Source organism: Podarcis pityusensis, assembly GCF_964106645.2.
Source record: "Podarcis pityusensis genome assembly, chromosome: 3".
Lineage (NCBI taxonomy): Eukaryota > Metazoa > Chordata > Lepidosauria > Squamata > Lacertidae > Podarcis > Podarcis pityusensis.
In genome coordinates this window covers 50,079,658-50,096,231 of record NC_138026.1, presented here as the reverse complement: position 1 = coordinate 50,096,231, position 16,574 = coordinate 50,079,658, and the positions used below count along the sequence as shown (strand labels likewise).

Below are 16,574 nucleotides of genomic sequence, written 5' to 3'. Positions count from 1 at the left end.
TTACTGTTACTATGGGTTATTTAGTTATGTATTGGATTTTCTGCATAAATGGTAATTCGAAATTAAATGAGAAAATAATACAGGGTGGAATTGTTATGAGGATGAGGTTGCGTGGATGCTGCACAAAGCTTGAGTGCATGAGCAGTACCAAGTCGGCAGTCAACTGCCATATGGAAGTATCCTTAGGGCACAGTCACTTCCTCATATTATGAGGCATGGCCTCCACAAGAAGTTACGGATGTGCTCAGGCTCCTTCCTGGCTCCTTTCCAAGCCATGTGTGTCTTGCTTTGACAAGTAGGTGAAGTGATTGCTTGAATGACTAAGTAGAGTAACTAAATGAGCATCAATTACTGCTGTTCTGAATCATTGTTCTTGCAAGGTAATTGTCGCACACTGTATGTTTTTGTATTTAACGTCCATCTGATGAGGATGTCACCGGGGATGGGGAAACTGCAGTCCTCCAGATCTTGCTGGACTCCTGCTTCCATCTACCCCAGCCAGTATGGCCATTGGTCAGGGAGGATGGGCGTTAGAGTTTGATAATAACTGGAGGGCCACAGGTGCCCCAGCCCTGCTCTATACTCATATGTATCTGCCAACTGAGGATAGACTCTAGTCAATCAAAGTTTGTGCTGTAATAAACTTGCCAGTCCTCAATGTGCCACAAGACTCTTGTCTTGGACCTCCTGGAGAATGCTGATAGTTTCTGTGAGGAGGATAGAGAGAGAAATAATGGAAATGTTTAAGCCTCTATGTTAGTTGACTCAAACGTTTACAAGATTTTTGCTTTGTTTTCGTTTTTAAGCTATGTAATAGTTACTTGGAAATTAGGCATTAACATTTTTAGCTGAATTTACTAAGGAAAAGGTGAAGAACAAATACACGTTAAGAACTATTTAGTTCCCTGAAAGTGGATGTAGATAAAACATGTTTGGCAGTGATCACCACACCATTGCTGCCGCATCCTTGGGACCCTCCTCCATGCTGTGCAACCCTGAGCTTTATCCTGCTGTGCAACATTTAATTATATTCTGTCTCTACTTTCATTTCCCCCCGAGGCACTCTGATCCCAGTTTGCATCCTTGTTGAAAGAAACAAAAAGCTACACATGTTTGAGAAATTATTTCAGCTTGTTCCTGAAAGCATGCCAATCAGTTGTGTCCAATAAAGTCCATTATTTCTTCTTGTATGGATATGATTAAATTCCTATTAACATTAATGAGATGATAGCCTTATGGGCTCAGGCTGTAATTCATTTGACTTCGGTCCTCTGAATAAACTCAAACTGAAGCACTAAAGCTGAAAGATAAGTATATTTGTTGAGATCATTGGCTGGTTCTCTGCTAGAAGTAAAAGGCAAAGCTCAAAAGCTACCAGTGCAAATCCTAGCCGAAGAGATGTTAGTAAACTTCCAGCACAACTGCCCAGCAGGTCTAAATGGACGTGATGGACTTCTATAGATCTACATCACTACGTGGCACATGCCAAAAGCAGCTTGCACAGTGGGGGGAAGCTGTGGCCGACTCTCTGTGGCGCCCTGTGTGATGCTAAAACTGGGTGCCCCCGCCTCTCACACTCCATTTTACAGCATAGAATGTGCTCCCCTAAAACCACCTCTGTGGGAAGCTGCAATGCATACCAGGAGAGTCAATGTGGCGGGGAGGTTGAGATGATGGGGATGCATGGGCAGGAGTGCCAGATTGGCTCTGCTAGCGCACCCAAATTGCACCAACCTCTCCTCCCCCTCCCCCTGCTGCCGGCAAGCTAGTATTGTGCACGTTCCCCACTGGACACGTTTCTTCTGGCAGTGGGAATGCTGGGGCAGAAGGCAAGGAGGCCAACAGCAGGTGGCACCAGAGCCACTGACAGGTAGAGCCAACTAACGATAGCTTGGTCCCCATAATCTTCCCTGCTGAGTGCTACAAGGGCAACAATAAAACCTAGGAGGATGAAGCTGGCAGGCAATGTCACACCCCTGGACTGCTTGTAAGTAAAAAGGCATGTGGGGTGAGGGGCTGGCTGAGGAGAGAGCTCCATTTGCCCATGTGGACCAGCCTTCACTGGCTTCTGGCGCAAGCTTTATCTACGGTACTTTAAAAAAAAATGTTGGTCCCCATTCAGGCTTTGGGCCAATCTGTTGAATGTATACCATGGATCACTTGGCACAACCATTTTTCATGCTATTTTCTCCAGTCCGTTGCAACATTTTCCACTTTACAGATCCATATAGTTATCTATTTATTTCTTAAAATAACACAACATAGTATTGCTAAGTCTGTTTTAATAATATTTATGTGATTTTAATTGTTTTGTTTGCTTGTTTTTTACTTTGGTGGCAAATCACTTAGGAACTTCTTTAGTGGGAAGCAATGCATAAACTGAATAAACCTGAAACAAACTTGAAACCTCAGCCTAAATATGTATGCTACCTCTTTGCAAAGGTTCCAGTTAATGGTGCCACTACAAATTATTTAAAAAGACAATTAGAAGTGACATGCTCTTTTGTCATTTGTAAAGTATATGTCACCATAGATTGGGGTTAGGGTGGGTAGAAATTTCACCAAAGTAGTGAATTGGTCCTGCGATCTAGGATTCAGAGTACAGCTTTCATCAGAGTCTGGTGATTTGATTTTTAGCTTAGCACAAAGAGATGAAGTAACAGAGAAGTTTGTGTATGGATTTGAAGGTAATCCACATTGTGACTCTGGAAGAGAGATTCAGACTCTTCCCTTTCTGTGAAATATTTAAAGCAACAAAAATCAATGATACTCTGTAGTACTTTCATCCTTCTTGTATTTATTTAGTGAATGGCCTAAAGAGGTCACAGTATCAGCATTTGCTCAAAAGATGTGTGGCTTGTAAAAAAGAGAATGTGTGCTCTGTTAAGAGAACCATCTGTTTTATGAAAGAAACTACTGCTTATATTGGAGAATCTCCTAATTCCTCCTCATTTCTCCCCCAGTTTCTGCTTCTTTTGATGGAAAACAGCACCTCTTGAGCCTGCCAGTAGTGAACAGCATTGGTTATGTTTTGCGGTTCCTCAAAAAGCTTTGCCGTAGCTTATTGTGTGACAATCTTTTCAGCAATCAACCTTTCCCACAATACAACACTGCCGAAAACCCTGAAGAATATGAAAATGGACGGATGGAATCAGGTCAGTTGGTTTTTTATGACTTTTGAATATGTATTTGAAGAAATCCATGTCTGTGTGTTGGACTACCATTTTCAAGGGAGAATCAGGGACAGCAGGTTCTTAACCCTTCTCACACGTTAGCTCTTCCTCACAAATTCCTGCTTATTCTTTCTTCACAGCAAATACTGCTTTCCCTCCCAACCACACCTCTTCTGATCTTAGGGCCCAGCTGAGGGGAAACAGTTTTAAACAGAAAGAGAGATCTGCAGGAGAGAAACAGCAAGTGTGTGGAGGGTTCAAATCTCCTATCCACCTACTATCTCCAGCAAATTCTTGCCTCCTAATCCACATTAGTGTTATGGGGAAAACACAACACGCGGAGGCCAATTTTTCTCTTGTAGTGTTTAGTTTCCCTCTACCTTTGTGAGATCTTGGAGAGACACACAGATTTATTAGTCTGACAGGTATTATATTTGCATTAGAAGTGGATATTATACCACTTAACTGTACACACATGACACTTTGATGTATCCTGAATCTTGGACAGTAAGTCCAGCCTCCTTTTGCAAAGATGAAAACATGCTTTTTGTCTCTTGCTGTATGAATTTGGAGGACTGTTCTTTCAAGTCACACTGTCACAGTTATGCCCAACTGATACAAGCTGGGAGGGTGGAGTGTTTTGAGAGCTAAGCTTTGTAATGTCATTTGTTATTTTGCTTATGCCATTTAAAGTTTTTATTTTTAGACTATCAAGGACTTTATTAAAACCTTATAATGTTTAGAAAAAATAGACATGTGAGTCTCCTGCCTGATTTCAAAGTGATCTTCTGAAGGGGAGGAGGGAGGCAACATGAGTTCAATATCTCAAAAGCAATAAATGTGTTGTGTTATTCTTACTCTTATTTAGTCCTGTGGCAGACTTGATTTTGCCTTCCCCTGTATAATAACTGCAGTACATGGCTTTGGAACATAGTCAAAATAAATGGCTTTTATGGTTATCAGTAGTCTCGGCTTTGGTTCAGCATTTAATTACCTGCACAAGCCATTTATTGCCTCATATATTCTTCTGCCACGAACATTATCCCTTAAACAATAAATAAAATATTAAGGTCAGATTTAAAGGGGGAATGGGAGATCTGTGCAATGCACTCAACCACAACAAAATTTAATAGAAAACTATTTGCCTGATCTAAAAAGGTTTGTGGAGAAGAGGTCATTATGTTATCTTCGGTGTTTGAAATGAGATGGAATGTGATGATTGTATACATGGATTTTTCATCCCTTTTGACAGCTGAGCTGCAGTCAAAAGGGTTATGGCACTGCCACCTTTACACCCCCAATTCAGACACTGCTTGACAGTGATTCAGTGAAGAGGACATTAGATTAGCATAATATGCCATTTGTAAACATCTACTTTGCACAAAGTAGAAACTGACATTTATTTACTGTACTACGTTCTATTCATGACAGCTGTCTAGTGTACCTGTGGAACAACACTGGGATGCTGCCTGGCAAATTTTCAACCAGGCTGGGTATTTTTCTTGTTAATATCCGACCATGTGTTGGTTTGCTTGCAGCACAAACCATAATCCTTATGGTATAATGCTTATTTTTAGTATTGCAAGTAACTGATCCCCATAGCTCAGGCACACTGGTGGGCTTTAACGTGTGCACATCTAGGGCAGTTCACACTGCTGATAGGGATGGCTTGCAGAAGAAATGTCAGTATCACCCGGCTGGTACAGACTGCTGTGTAAGCTATCATAAATTGGGGCAGGGCATGAGGATGGTGGCTAGATCTGAGCATGAAAGGGGAAGTGGGGATCTTCCTTTTAATGCTGAGCAGGAGTGGCAGCATTACAAAGCAGCAACAGGCAAGTGTGGATCAGTGCTCAAATTATGTGGGGTGGGGAGGTAGGAGGGCCCTTAAAGAAATTCAAAGCCCCAGTCCATGATCCCCTTTCCCAAATTTTATCACAATTCCCTGGAACATCCTGAAACAGTAGCCAAGGGAACTGTCACTCAGGTGAGGCCCCCATAATTCAACAACTGCTATGGTCTCCAGTTCACCTGATGCTTCCAAATTTCTGTTCTGCAGTGTGCCTGTTTAGACAAGCATTCCCCTGATCTTTTGATTTGAATCTCCTGCTTTGAGTTTTGTTTAACTGTTATACTGTTTTAATCGACTTGTTTTTTTAATGTTTTAATTGTGGACATTTTAATGTAGTTGTTTTACTGTGCATTTTAATTAAAAGTAGCTATTTTTTTTATAATTGGTTTTGTTTGCATTATTTTGCTGTTGGCTTTTATTTGTATGTGAACCACCTTGGTATTTCTTCTTGAAATGGAAGGCAGTATATAAATTATGAGATAATGATTAATAATAATAACATAGGAAGCACACACACATACACAATGAATCGTTCATGATGAACAACAGAAAACAAATGTTTCAAGCAAACAAATGAATAATGTTCACAGGGGTCACACCTTGAAGTAATCCTCATTGCACTTGCCCGTGTCAGAGATGTTCATCATACCTGGGTCCCTGTGAGAGAGGCGTTCATCTTGCCCTCTTCCAGGAAACCCATAAGTGTGGAGTGGATACTTGGGAGGAGGAAGTCAATCAAGCTTCCTCTCTTGCTGCTTCTGTGGAATGTACAAAATGGCTCAGGATCTATCTCCACGCATCTGGTGAAAGGTCAAAATAAAGATCTTCCTGTAAAACTATTGCTCCAATCCATTTTTTTTAATGCACCAGTCTGTTAATAACAAGGAGTTTGGGGTTGAAGTTTGTTGATTTCAGGGAGTTGGAAGGCCATCTGTTTCAACACATTGCATCCCCTAATAAGAATTTGAAGGTGGCTTCAGAACTGACACAGATGTTAAATCAGTCTCAACATTATGTAAAAAAAAGAAATAAATAAAAGTAGATATTATTTATTGAGGCCGTCTTTGGAATACAGCTTTAAGGCTGTTCTAATCTCTTCCAACCGGTAGATGAGCCAATGGCATAGCTCAAACGAAGGGCAGGGCTGTGTGACCATAGGGCTGATAATAGATGGGCCACATCTGGCCACCCCATTATAAGAAAAATATTATAGCACTTTAAAAGGTAGAGGGGTGGGGTCATGGGGTGATTTCAGGATGAAATATTATGAGCAATGGGAAGAGAAAGAGAGGCAAATGTGGACCTGAGGAATATTCATGAGAAATATAGCTGAGACAGCATAAATCAGGAAATCCTGCAAAAAATAGTGCAAAATACTGTATTTAAAAATGAAAATATAAGTTGTGGAACATTTGCCCTGGTGTATGGTGGTAGAGAAATCCTACATTAAAGATCTGGACATCCAGTTTGTGAGGTGAGAGTCTAACATCTGTATTGCCTCTGCACATAGCTGATCAAATGTGTGTGGTGAAAACTGAGTCTTGGCAGGTTTTCCTCACCTGGTATCTCCTGCCTTGCATACTTGCCCCACTCCTGATGCCCACATGGGTGCTGCAGGCACAAAACAAATTGTGTGTATACTCAATGTGCATAATCTATGCACCAAAAATTGGAGTGCGTGTAGATATTATAGAGTGTAAAGATATTTATACTTATGTCCTTCTCAACTCCCAGGTTCAGAAATGGCTAGTGGTTGTTATTTAAAAATGCCAGCTAGGGAACTGGTAAAAGAATGATGATAGAAAGTGAGGAGAAGGCAGGACAAGAACAAGGGCCCTTATTCTAGATGGCAGAGAACTCTGTTAAATGGAATTAATGTCTCCCAATTTGCTCATCACTCCCTCTTATATTCTTTTGACATCCACAATGATGATCTATACATGAGACTGTAGTATCCCTTTCCACTTATTGGACTCATCATATTAGGCGAAATACTGGCTTCCTCACAATTTTCACAAAATATTTTTCATATTAAATCTCCTTCAGCCTCTAAGGCTTACTTTTCCATCTCTAATATTTGTGTACTGCTATGTGTTGTTAACAAAACTAATTAAATCTTGTAATACTGTCACAAATACTGTGTTAGCATTTGATTGAGCTGCTAACAGCTTCTTGTTATGAGTCCTGTGGATTGCAACATTGACCTATGCCAATGTGGGTTTAAGGACCAGTTCAGACACTAACTATCTGAATTTAATAAACAATTATAAGTTAGGCTGAGAACAAACCTTGTGTTGTTGTGTTCCATTCTTGTTCCCCTCCTCTTCTTATGTGTCCACTTTCAGCCCAGCTTCTATCAGGATTTATTAAACCACAATTCCCCATTATGTACAAGCATAGAAACTCTTTTTTACAAACCAGAATATGAAACTAGGATCAGATTGTGGAGAGTAAGCACTGATTAAACCACAGTTTTCCAGTTCAGATGTAATAGGAAACAAGGGCTTAACAAAACCCAGAATCACTCTCTCATGTTATGCAACAGAAGGGAAATAATGTGAGGGAAGGAGCACATGGACACAAACTTGAATGGAAACTAGCCAATAGAGAACACACAGAGAAACACCAGACTTGTTCTTAAAATCATGGTCTCAATTTAAAAAAACAAACAAACCACATGCATATATAGTCGCAAAGTGATTTCATGCTCTTTATTCAGCTCATAGTGGTGAGGAGGAATGAATAAATGTCCCCTCACAGTATCTGCTTTATATACATTATTTACACAATGGGCTGCACATGATTGGCTAATTCTGGAATTCTACTGTAAGCCAATCAGGTTGTGGATTCACTTCTATCTGGAGCAGGATTGGGTGGTTCCTGCCAACCAATCATACTGCTGCATTGTTCTAGGACCAATCAGACTGCTGCATTCTGAATCCTATTGTTCTAGGACCAATCAGACTGCTGCCTTTTGGATCCTATTGTTCTAGGACCAATCAGACTGCTACAGTTTGGATCCTATTCAACTCAGTACATAACACCCCTCCCCTCTAAGTTCCAGTCCTGCCCGGGAGGTCGCATTCATAGTCCTCAAGGTATGCCGGCGGCCTACGTGTGCGTTGTGGCCTGGGGTGTTCCCTGGTCCGGGCTCCGGGTTCTGGCTCGTGTTCCAAGGATGCTGGCTGTGATGCAGCTGTTTGGTCTGGTGCAACCGGCTCGCTCAGTCGTGGTTCTGGTTCCGGTGTCCTTTCGGCCTCACGGGTCCTCTCTGTATTTACTGATTCTGCCTCTCCTGCTGGCCCCTCCTGCTCTATGGGCCTCACTGCCCCGCTGTTCCCTTGGGACTCCTCTGACCTGTCCTCCTCCTGGTTTTCTCCCGGGAATCGTCGCCGTATCTGGTCGCAGTGGCGGCGCCAGCATTGCCCCCCATCCGTTAGCACCTCGTACGACACGGGGCCAGTGACCCTGGTGATTGTGGCGGGTACCCATGCTGGGCCTGCCCCAAAATTCTTTGCGTACACTGGGTCCTGGGCCTCGAAGGTCCGGGGGTTCCTGCCTTCCCCCACCACTATCTCATCCTGAGCTCTATCGGGGTGAAGGCGGTCCAATCTGATTGCAAGGCGCCGACCCATTAGTAGTTCAGCGGGGCTCCGGCCAGTCGTTGAGCTGGGGGTGCTGTGCTGTGCTAGAAGGAATGTGGCAAGGCGGTACTCCCAGTCCCCTTGCGTCATGCGGCGAAGGGTGTCCTTGGTGGTCCGCACCATGCGTTCTGCTTGGCCATTGGTGGCAGGGTGGAACGGCGCCGAACGGATGTGGCGGATGGCGTTCGGCGCTGTGAAGGTTTGGAATTCTCCTGACGTAAATGCAGTCCCGTTGTCTGAGACGAGAGTGTCAGGGAGCCCGTGGGTTGCAAACAGCCTGCGTAGTACCCGGATGGCTGCGGACGTGGAAGTGGACGGTACCAGTGCGACTTCCAGCCATTTGGTGTAGGAGTCCACCACTATGAAGAATGTTTTCCCCTGAAAGGGGCCAGCGAAATCCACATGCAGGCGTGACCATGGTGCTCGGGCGGACTCCCAGGACTGGACTGGGGCCCTTGGGGGATCTGGGCGGGATTCTTGGCAGGCCTGGCAGTGTTTGACCCAGGCCTCTATCTCTCCATCGATCCCCGGCCACCACACATAACTCCTGGCAAGGGCCTTCATTCTTACTACCCCTGGATGTGTCTCGTGTAGGGCTGTGAGGACCCTTTTGCAGAGGGGCTGGGGAACAACGACTCTGCTTCCCCATAACAGGCACCCCTTGTGGGCCGACAGTTCATGTTTGCGGGTTGTGTAGCCGGCGAATTCTGGCCCGGGGCTGCTGCTGGGCCATCCCCTCCACACCCAGTCCAGGACCCGGGAGATGACCCTATCTTTCTTGGAATGGTGTGCAACTTCTTGTGCCTGAATGGGGCGGTCGGGAAGCAGCTCCAGGCTCATAACCTCTTGTGCAGGTGCTGGGTCAGGGCCTGTTTCCGGTAGTGGTAGCCTGCTGAGGGCGTCCGCATGGCCCATCGCCTTCCCAGGTCGGTGAATCAGTGCATACTGGTAGCTGGCAAGGAAAATTGACCACCTGAGGACGCGAGGAGACAGCACTTGGGGGGTCTGCTTTTCGGGGGCAAACAAGCCAAGCAACGGCTTGTGGTCAGTCACCACGGTGAAGGGCCGCCCGTACAAGAAATCATGGAATTTTTTTACTCCCTTTACGATTGCCAGACCCTCCTTGTCGATTTGCGAGTAGTTCCGCTCGGTTGTGTTGAGTGTCTGGGAAAAGTACGCCACCGGTACCTCTCTTCCATCCGGGAGTTGGTGCCCCAGGACAGCTCCAATGCCATAGGGTGAGGCGTCGCATGCTAGCACCACCGGCAGCCTCTCGTCGAAGTGTGCCAAGACCGAGTTTGAGACAAGCAAGTCCTTGACTGCCTGGAATGCGGCCTCCTGGCGCTGGCCCCACACCCAAGGGGCCCGCTTGTCCAGGAGTCTGTGTAGGGGCTCCGCTACCGCCGCCTTGTGGGGAAGGAAGGAATGGTAAAAGTTCAATAGCCCCAAGAAGGCCTGAAGTTCAGTCTTGCTCTTGGGCGCTGGGGCATCACAAATGGCCCGTACCTTGTCCCCAGTCGGGTGGACCCCTTCTGCGTCCACCATAAATCCCAGAAAGTCCACCTGAGGCACTCCTAGTAGACATTTTTCCCGCTTCACCTTGAGACCCGCCGTCTGGAAACGGTGCAGAACGGTGCGGAGGCGGTCCTCAAACTCCTCTGGTGTGGGGCCGGCAATCAACACATCATCGAAGAAGGGGGTGACGCCAGGAATCCCTTTAAGGAGAGAGTCCATTATATTCTGGAATATGCCTGGTGCCACGCTGACACCGAATTGCAGCCGCTTTACCCTGAACGCTCCTCTGTGCGTCACAATCGTCTGTGCCTCTGCTGTGGCCTCATCTACTGGCAGCTGTTGATATGCTTGGGCCAAGTCCAGCTTGCCAAAAATTTTCGACCCAGCCAGGGTGGCAAGGACATGGCTGACCACTGGCACTGGGTATGCGTGGGCCGTGAGGGCCTTGTTTATGGTACATTTGTAGTCTGCGCAGATGCGGACCGAACCATTAGGCTTGACGGGTGTGACGATTGGGGTTTCCCAGGGAGCATTAGGCACCGGCTCCAGCACTCCTTGCTCTACGAGTCGGTCCAATTCCTCGTCTATACGGGGTTTCAAGGCGAACGGGACCCGGCGGGCCTTGAGCCTGACCGGTCGTACTGCGGGGTCAAGCTGTAGCGCAATGGGGGGGCCCGTATACTGTCCCAATTTCCCATCGAAAACCCCTGGAAATTCCTTGCATATGGCGTCCACGTCCACTTGTAAGCTAGTGTGGTTCACCCCGGTGACAGCTAGCCCCAGTGGTCCAAACCATGCCAATCCCAGTAAGCTAATGTAGGGGCCCTTGACCACAAGCAAGTCCAGTTGCCGCGTCCGCCCTCGGTATTGCACCCTGAAGGTCCCCACCCCCATTGTGGGGACCTTACGTTTCTGGAAGTCCCGGAGGGTGAATGGGGCCGGCCTGAGTTTGGGACCCCCAGTGGGACACAGTTTCCTTAAGGTCCTTGTCGAGATTATGGATAGAGTTGAACCCGTGTCAAGCTCCATGCGGCATGGGGCCCCCTCTATCTGTACCTCTACATAAATTTTCTCTACGTTGGGGTGGGGCAACTGGTATACCTGGAAGTCCGTGAGCTCCGTCGAGTTGCCTTGGTGCGTTGGGCCCCGGGACCTGGGGCTCTTGGATTGGTCATCTGATGCCTGGTGTCGGGTGGGCCGAGCCCGACACACCCGGGCGATGTGTCCCGATTTTCTGCACTGCCTGCACTCTGCGTTGCGGAAACGGCAGGTCCTCCTCTCGTGACTCTCCCCGCAGCTTGCGCAGTTCCCTCCTTCTCGTCGAGGCAGCTGTGGTCTGTGCGCTGCTTGAGTGCGCTGCTGTACTCGGTGCACCTCCTCCCTGTCGGATCCTGAGTCGTCGGTGAGGTCTTCATGGTGGACCCTCGGTTGGGATGGCAGGCTCGGCCGTGCCTCTTGGGTCGACCTCTCGGCAGCTTCTGTTGCCAGGGCCTCCTCCAGAGCGACCTGGAACGTTAGGTCCTTCTTAGCGTAGAGGCGTCGTTGCAGCTTCTCATCCTTCAGGCCACCGACGAGGCGGTCACGAAGCATGTTCTCCAGCTCTGAGAAGTTGCAGAACCGGGCGGCTTGGCGGAGAGAGGTCACAAACCCAGTTATGGTTTCCCCAGGGGCTTGCCGCTTTGCGTAGAAGGCATTTCGACGAGCCACCACTGAGGGCTGCGGCGAAAAGTGCCCCTTCAGCTGTTCCATTATTGTTTTGTATGGAACAGTAGCGACGTCTTCAGGCGCAAGGAGAGCCCGGGCGATTTCAAACGTCTCCTCTCCGCAGACGCTGAAGAATATCGCCCTCTTCTTGGCGTCTTCTTCGTCGGTGACCCCTTTGGCTTCTAGGAGGAAGGTGAAACGGGAGGCGTACGCTTCCCAGTCTCCAGATGCTGGGTTGAATGGCGAGAAGCTGCTGTTGGCTGCCATTCTGAGTTCCTTGTGCCCCGGAGCTGAAGCCTGGATACACGGTGCGAGGCAGCGGTGCGGCAGTTGGCGGTGCTGCGGTGCTGTGTGTGGCAGTCAGCTCAGCGGGATCCCACCTTCGTCGCCAGTGAAATATACTCAGAGTCGCAAAGGGATTTCATGCTCTTTATTCAGCTCATAGTGGTGAGGAGGAATGAATAAATGTCCCCTCACAGTATCTGCTTTATATACATTATTTACACAATGGGCTGCACATGATTGGCTAATTCTGGAATTCTACTGTAAGCCAATCAGGTTGTGGATTCACTTCTATCTGGAGCAGGATTGGGTGGTTCCTGCCAACCAATCATACTGCTGCATTGTTCTAGGACCAATCAGACTGCTGCATTCTGAATCCTATTGTTCTAGGACCAATCAGACTGCTGCCTTTTGGATCCTATTGTTCTAGGACCAATCAGACTGCTACAGTTTGGATCCTATTCAACTCAGTACATAACAGTAACATTTTGAGAGGAAAGCAGTCAGGGTTTTTTTTAATCTATTAGCCACATGTACTATTATTATTCTTTTTATTTACACCTTCATGTTGTAAGTACAAGTAAATAGTGGACTTGATGGCCGGTTAACTCCCTGTCTTCTCAAATTGTACTATTTGGCCTGGAGTGTATTATTAAATATCTGGCACTCCAGGTTTTGATGAACTACAACTCCCATCAGCCTTTTCGCTATGGATGATGGGAATAGTAGTTTGGAAACATCTGGAGGACTCCAGGTTAGCTTCCCCTGCATTAAGCAAATAAGCCTTGTGCTCAAGCCTCACCCCAACACCCTGAATCCATTTGGCCTATATATAAACATCTTTAAAATCATATACTTTCTGTAACTGCATAAAATCATTCTTCAGCAAACCAAGCACTGTAGTCAACCAAAGCCTCGAGTGAAGTTGACTTACATATATTATTAATTTCAGAATAGAAAGTCACAATCCCATAAATTAATTCAAATCCATTTCCTATTATAAATCCTCATTGATAAATTAAATCCCACATACTGCAGTTTCTTCTAATTCTGTTCACACTTTAGTTTGCTAATGGGTTTTAGCTGCCTGTCTGCTATTTAAGACTGAGTGAAAATAGAAAAAAATTTTTTTTTAAAGTAATTTCACTTCGGTAGAAAATCAATGATGTTATTTCATTAACCCCTGATCCTTTCTTTTCGAACAGAAACAGTCATACCTGAAGACTACCTGGTTGATCCAGTGAACACAAAGCATTACAGCGTAGACCCCTCTGATTCTGCCTTTAATTGTATGGGATCCGTGTACTCTATGAGGCAGAGTTCTGGGGATGGGCGTCACGGTGGAGGGTCATCTTCCTCTTGCAGTCATCGCTCTGGCCAGATGGCCTCTGGAGGACCATCAGCTGCAGCTCTGAGGCATCAGACATCAAGCCCAACCAGAAATGGAACCTACATGGAAGGAAACAGAAGTGGTAACATCTTACACTCAATTTTTATTTGATGATGTGTTGAGTTCCTTTGCTACCTGTGAAGTTTAATACTGTGAAGTTTCTATTCTTCCTTAAAGACTAACTCTTGTCATGATGATATCATTTTATGAGCCAGGCCACTCACAACCAAGTGCAGCTCAGCAGCCTTGTATAGTCTGACCCTGAAATGGAGGCGTTGTCCACAATTCTGATGGGCTCTATTGTGACTGATTCACCACAAGTTGTGTGGGTCTGATATAAGCATATAAGTTACAATAAAAAGCAGTTTCTTTTTATTTCTTACTGTTTATGTTAAGAAGAAGAAGAGAAACATTTGAAATATGTATTCCAAAAGGCTCAAGCCTTGAGATTAAAATAGTTTACTAACCTGTTTTTAAATAATTACACGAACATTTATTTTTGCAAGCCAGGAAAAGAAACTGAATCTTAATTAGTTGCAGACTCTAACAGAACCCAAGATTACTCCAGTTACAATATGTGTTTCTTTTTTTAAAATGAAATTACATACTGTTTTTTCTAGGTTTTGAAAATCTTTCCATTTATTTAGAATTTTTCAAAAACAATTCCTTGGTTTTATTAAATGAACCTGCAGTAATTCCCTTGCTGCACTTAGATACAATAATTCTGTTCATGGTCTGACCGGGAGCAATATTTTTTAAAAACAACAACAACAAAAACAACTAAAACTTTATTCATTTCTAATTTGTCAAATGTCACATATATATTTTTACATTTTAAAGAAAGATTTGCCCAAGTAACCTGGTATCTTGACCATTTTAAAGTAATGAATATGTTTCCCTAATTTATTAGTGGGCCTAATAGAACCATTAATATTTCTAATCTGTTTGAGGTACTGTTTGAGGTACTTTCCTCCTCAGCCTGTTGCTTGGCTGTAGCTTGTTGTGGCCTTTTGTTGTCTCACACCACATTTGGTTATTTTCTTTGCTTCAGAAATAACTCTCATTAAACTTCTATTTTATTGAGACTTCATTTATTTCCTTTTTTTCATGTTTGAGTTCAGTGTGGTTAGTGTGACCCAGAGAAATCTAAATTCAAGTCTAAGCTCATCTTTGGAGCCATTGGGTGGCCTGAGTGACTGAGGTCCAAGACAGAGCCATACTTTCCACTTGTCTCGCCGCTTTCCTCCAAGAAAATCGGCTGTTTACTAATGAATGAGAACAAATATCAATGTTCATTTTTATGCGGATTGATATTTGTTCTGATTCAGCGATAAACAATGGGTTTTCCTGGGGAAACTGGTAAGACAAACGTTAAACCACTTGAGATAAACATGAGTGTGGTCAAGCCCTCTGTCTGTTTAGGTGACCAGTCCTGTTACACTGTGTTTTACCTAAATCTAAAGGCAGTTCCAGATACCACCAGACAGTTCCAGTGAACTGTTTTCTTTTATTGGGAAGATATATGTATATATAATCAAATGATTCTGTTTTATCTGCTGCATCTGTCACTGTTTTTATTATATTGTATTTTTGGAATGCTGTTGCATTTATTGTTTGTTTTAATTGTTGGCTGCTGCCCTGAGTGCTGCATAAGCACTGGAAGGTGGGATATAAATCTTTCTAAAAATAAGTACAAATAAAATAAAATAGGTTGATTATCCCTCTGAGCTGCGTCACGAGTTTTTAAGCGCAGTTCATTTACATATTTTCTTGCCACCTGCCAAAGCCAGGAAATTGGATTTTACCTAAATTATGATCTTTAAGGATAATTATTGGTACTGAAGACTCCTCTCTCTTTGTAATCTGAGCATTCTTTATCATCTTGATTAATTCTGATGACACAATGCCCTAGGATACCTTTGACATGAGAGAGATGAGATCGTTATTAATGTATTTAATCCCTGGTGTGAATAAATTTCAGATGCATTAATGCAGGATTTATATACAGGTAGGGCTCCTCCAACAAAGCATGCAAGACCTGAGGAGTCAAGCAATTTTGCAACAGCTTTGTTGACTACCAATTAGCTTCTGAGCCCAATTCAAAGTGCTGGCTTTAATTTATTAAGTCCCTTATGTTATGTGTGGGTCTAATGTATCTGACAGAGTGTATCTCCTCAGGATTGGCTGGGAAGGCCCTGCTTAAAGTCCCGTTTTTGCATGAAGCACCATCCAGTACGGAACATCGTAGGGACTTCTTTGCGTTGGCTCTGATACCTGAGGATCACTATCAAAGTACTGTTATAACAGCCCCCTACACAAATCACAGTGATTGCTCAATAAAGACAATAGAGTCTAACTTATGTGCAAGAAACCCAAGAATGCTCAATAAACAGGCTGAAGACCAAGCCTGTTCAGATGCTTCCATGGTCCTCCTGAATTCAGGCTCGCCAGTCTCTTTGAACCTCTTGGCTCCTCTTTTCCAAAACCAGCGATGGGCAGAAGTTTGATCTGGATCTATTGGTTGATCTCTGGGTAGTTTGTAGTAGATGAGCAAGAATCTCTGATTCCCCATAGTTTAACAACAGTGGCAATCAAATTACTCACACCTCAATTAGACTGCCAAAGTAACAAAAGCTGGGGGTAATGGATTTGTGTGTGGGAGGACTATAAACTTGGCTCAGTTCTGATACTCAGAACAGATCCCTGTGTTTAGCAGCAGTTCAGAGGCACCGTGTTCTTTTAATTCTAGGTGGATGCCTTTTGCACTGATTCAACTCAGTGGAGCCTGTGGTTCTAGTAAAACACAAAGGGAATCTCCCAAGCCTGAAGTCTGCCCACCTCTGTCTTAAACCACTCTGCAATTTAAGTGTTCCGTGCCACTGACATCCTCAATCTTGCTGTCCCAATCTTATCCTAAAGATGTCTGTCAGACATCTACATATGAGGGAGCACTGATATTGGGTGCTTCACTGCATCTGATAAGCCACATACCACATATTCTGATCTCTTGTGCT

The 16,574-nt window shown here is 44.8% G+C and overlaps 1 protein-coding gene across 2 annotated transcripts in view; it reads left to right on the top strand.

The window, feature by feature from the left end:
* Positions 1-16,574, top strand: part of SCML4 (Scm polycomb group protein like 4) — a 76,439-nt gene that overhangs the window by 50,565 nt on the left and 9,300 nt on the right. For both annotated transcript variants that reach the window (XM_080999810.1, XM_080999811.1), the window contains 2 exons: positions 2,964-3,155; positions 13,376-13,642. In XM_080999810.1, the coding sequence (XP_080855936.1) occupies positions 2,964-3,155; positions 13,376-13,642 (459 nt within the window). The remainder of the gene's footprint in view (positions 1-2,963; positions 3,156-13,375; positions 13,643-16,574) is intronic.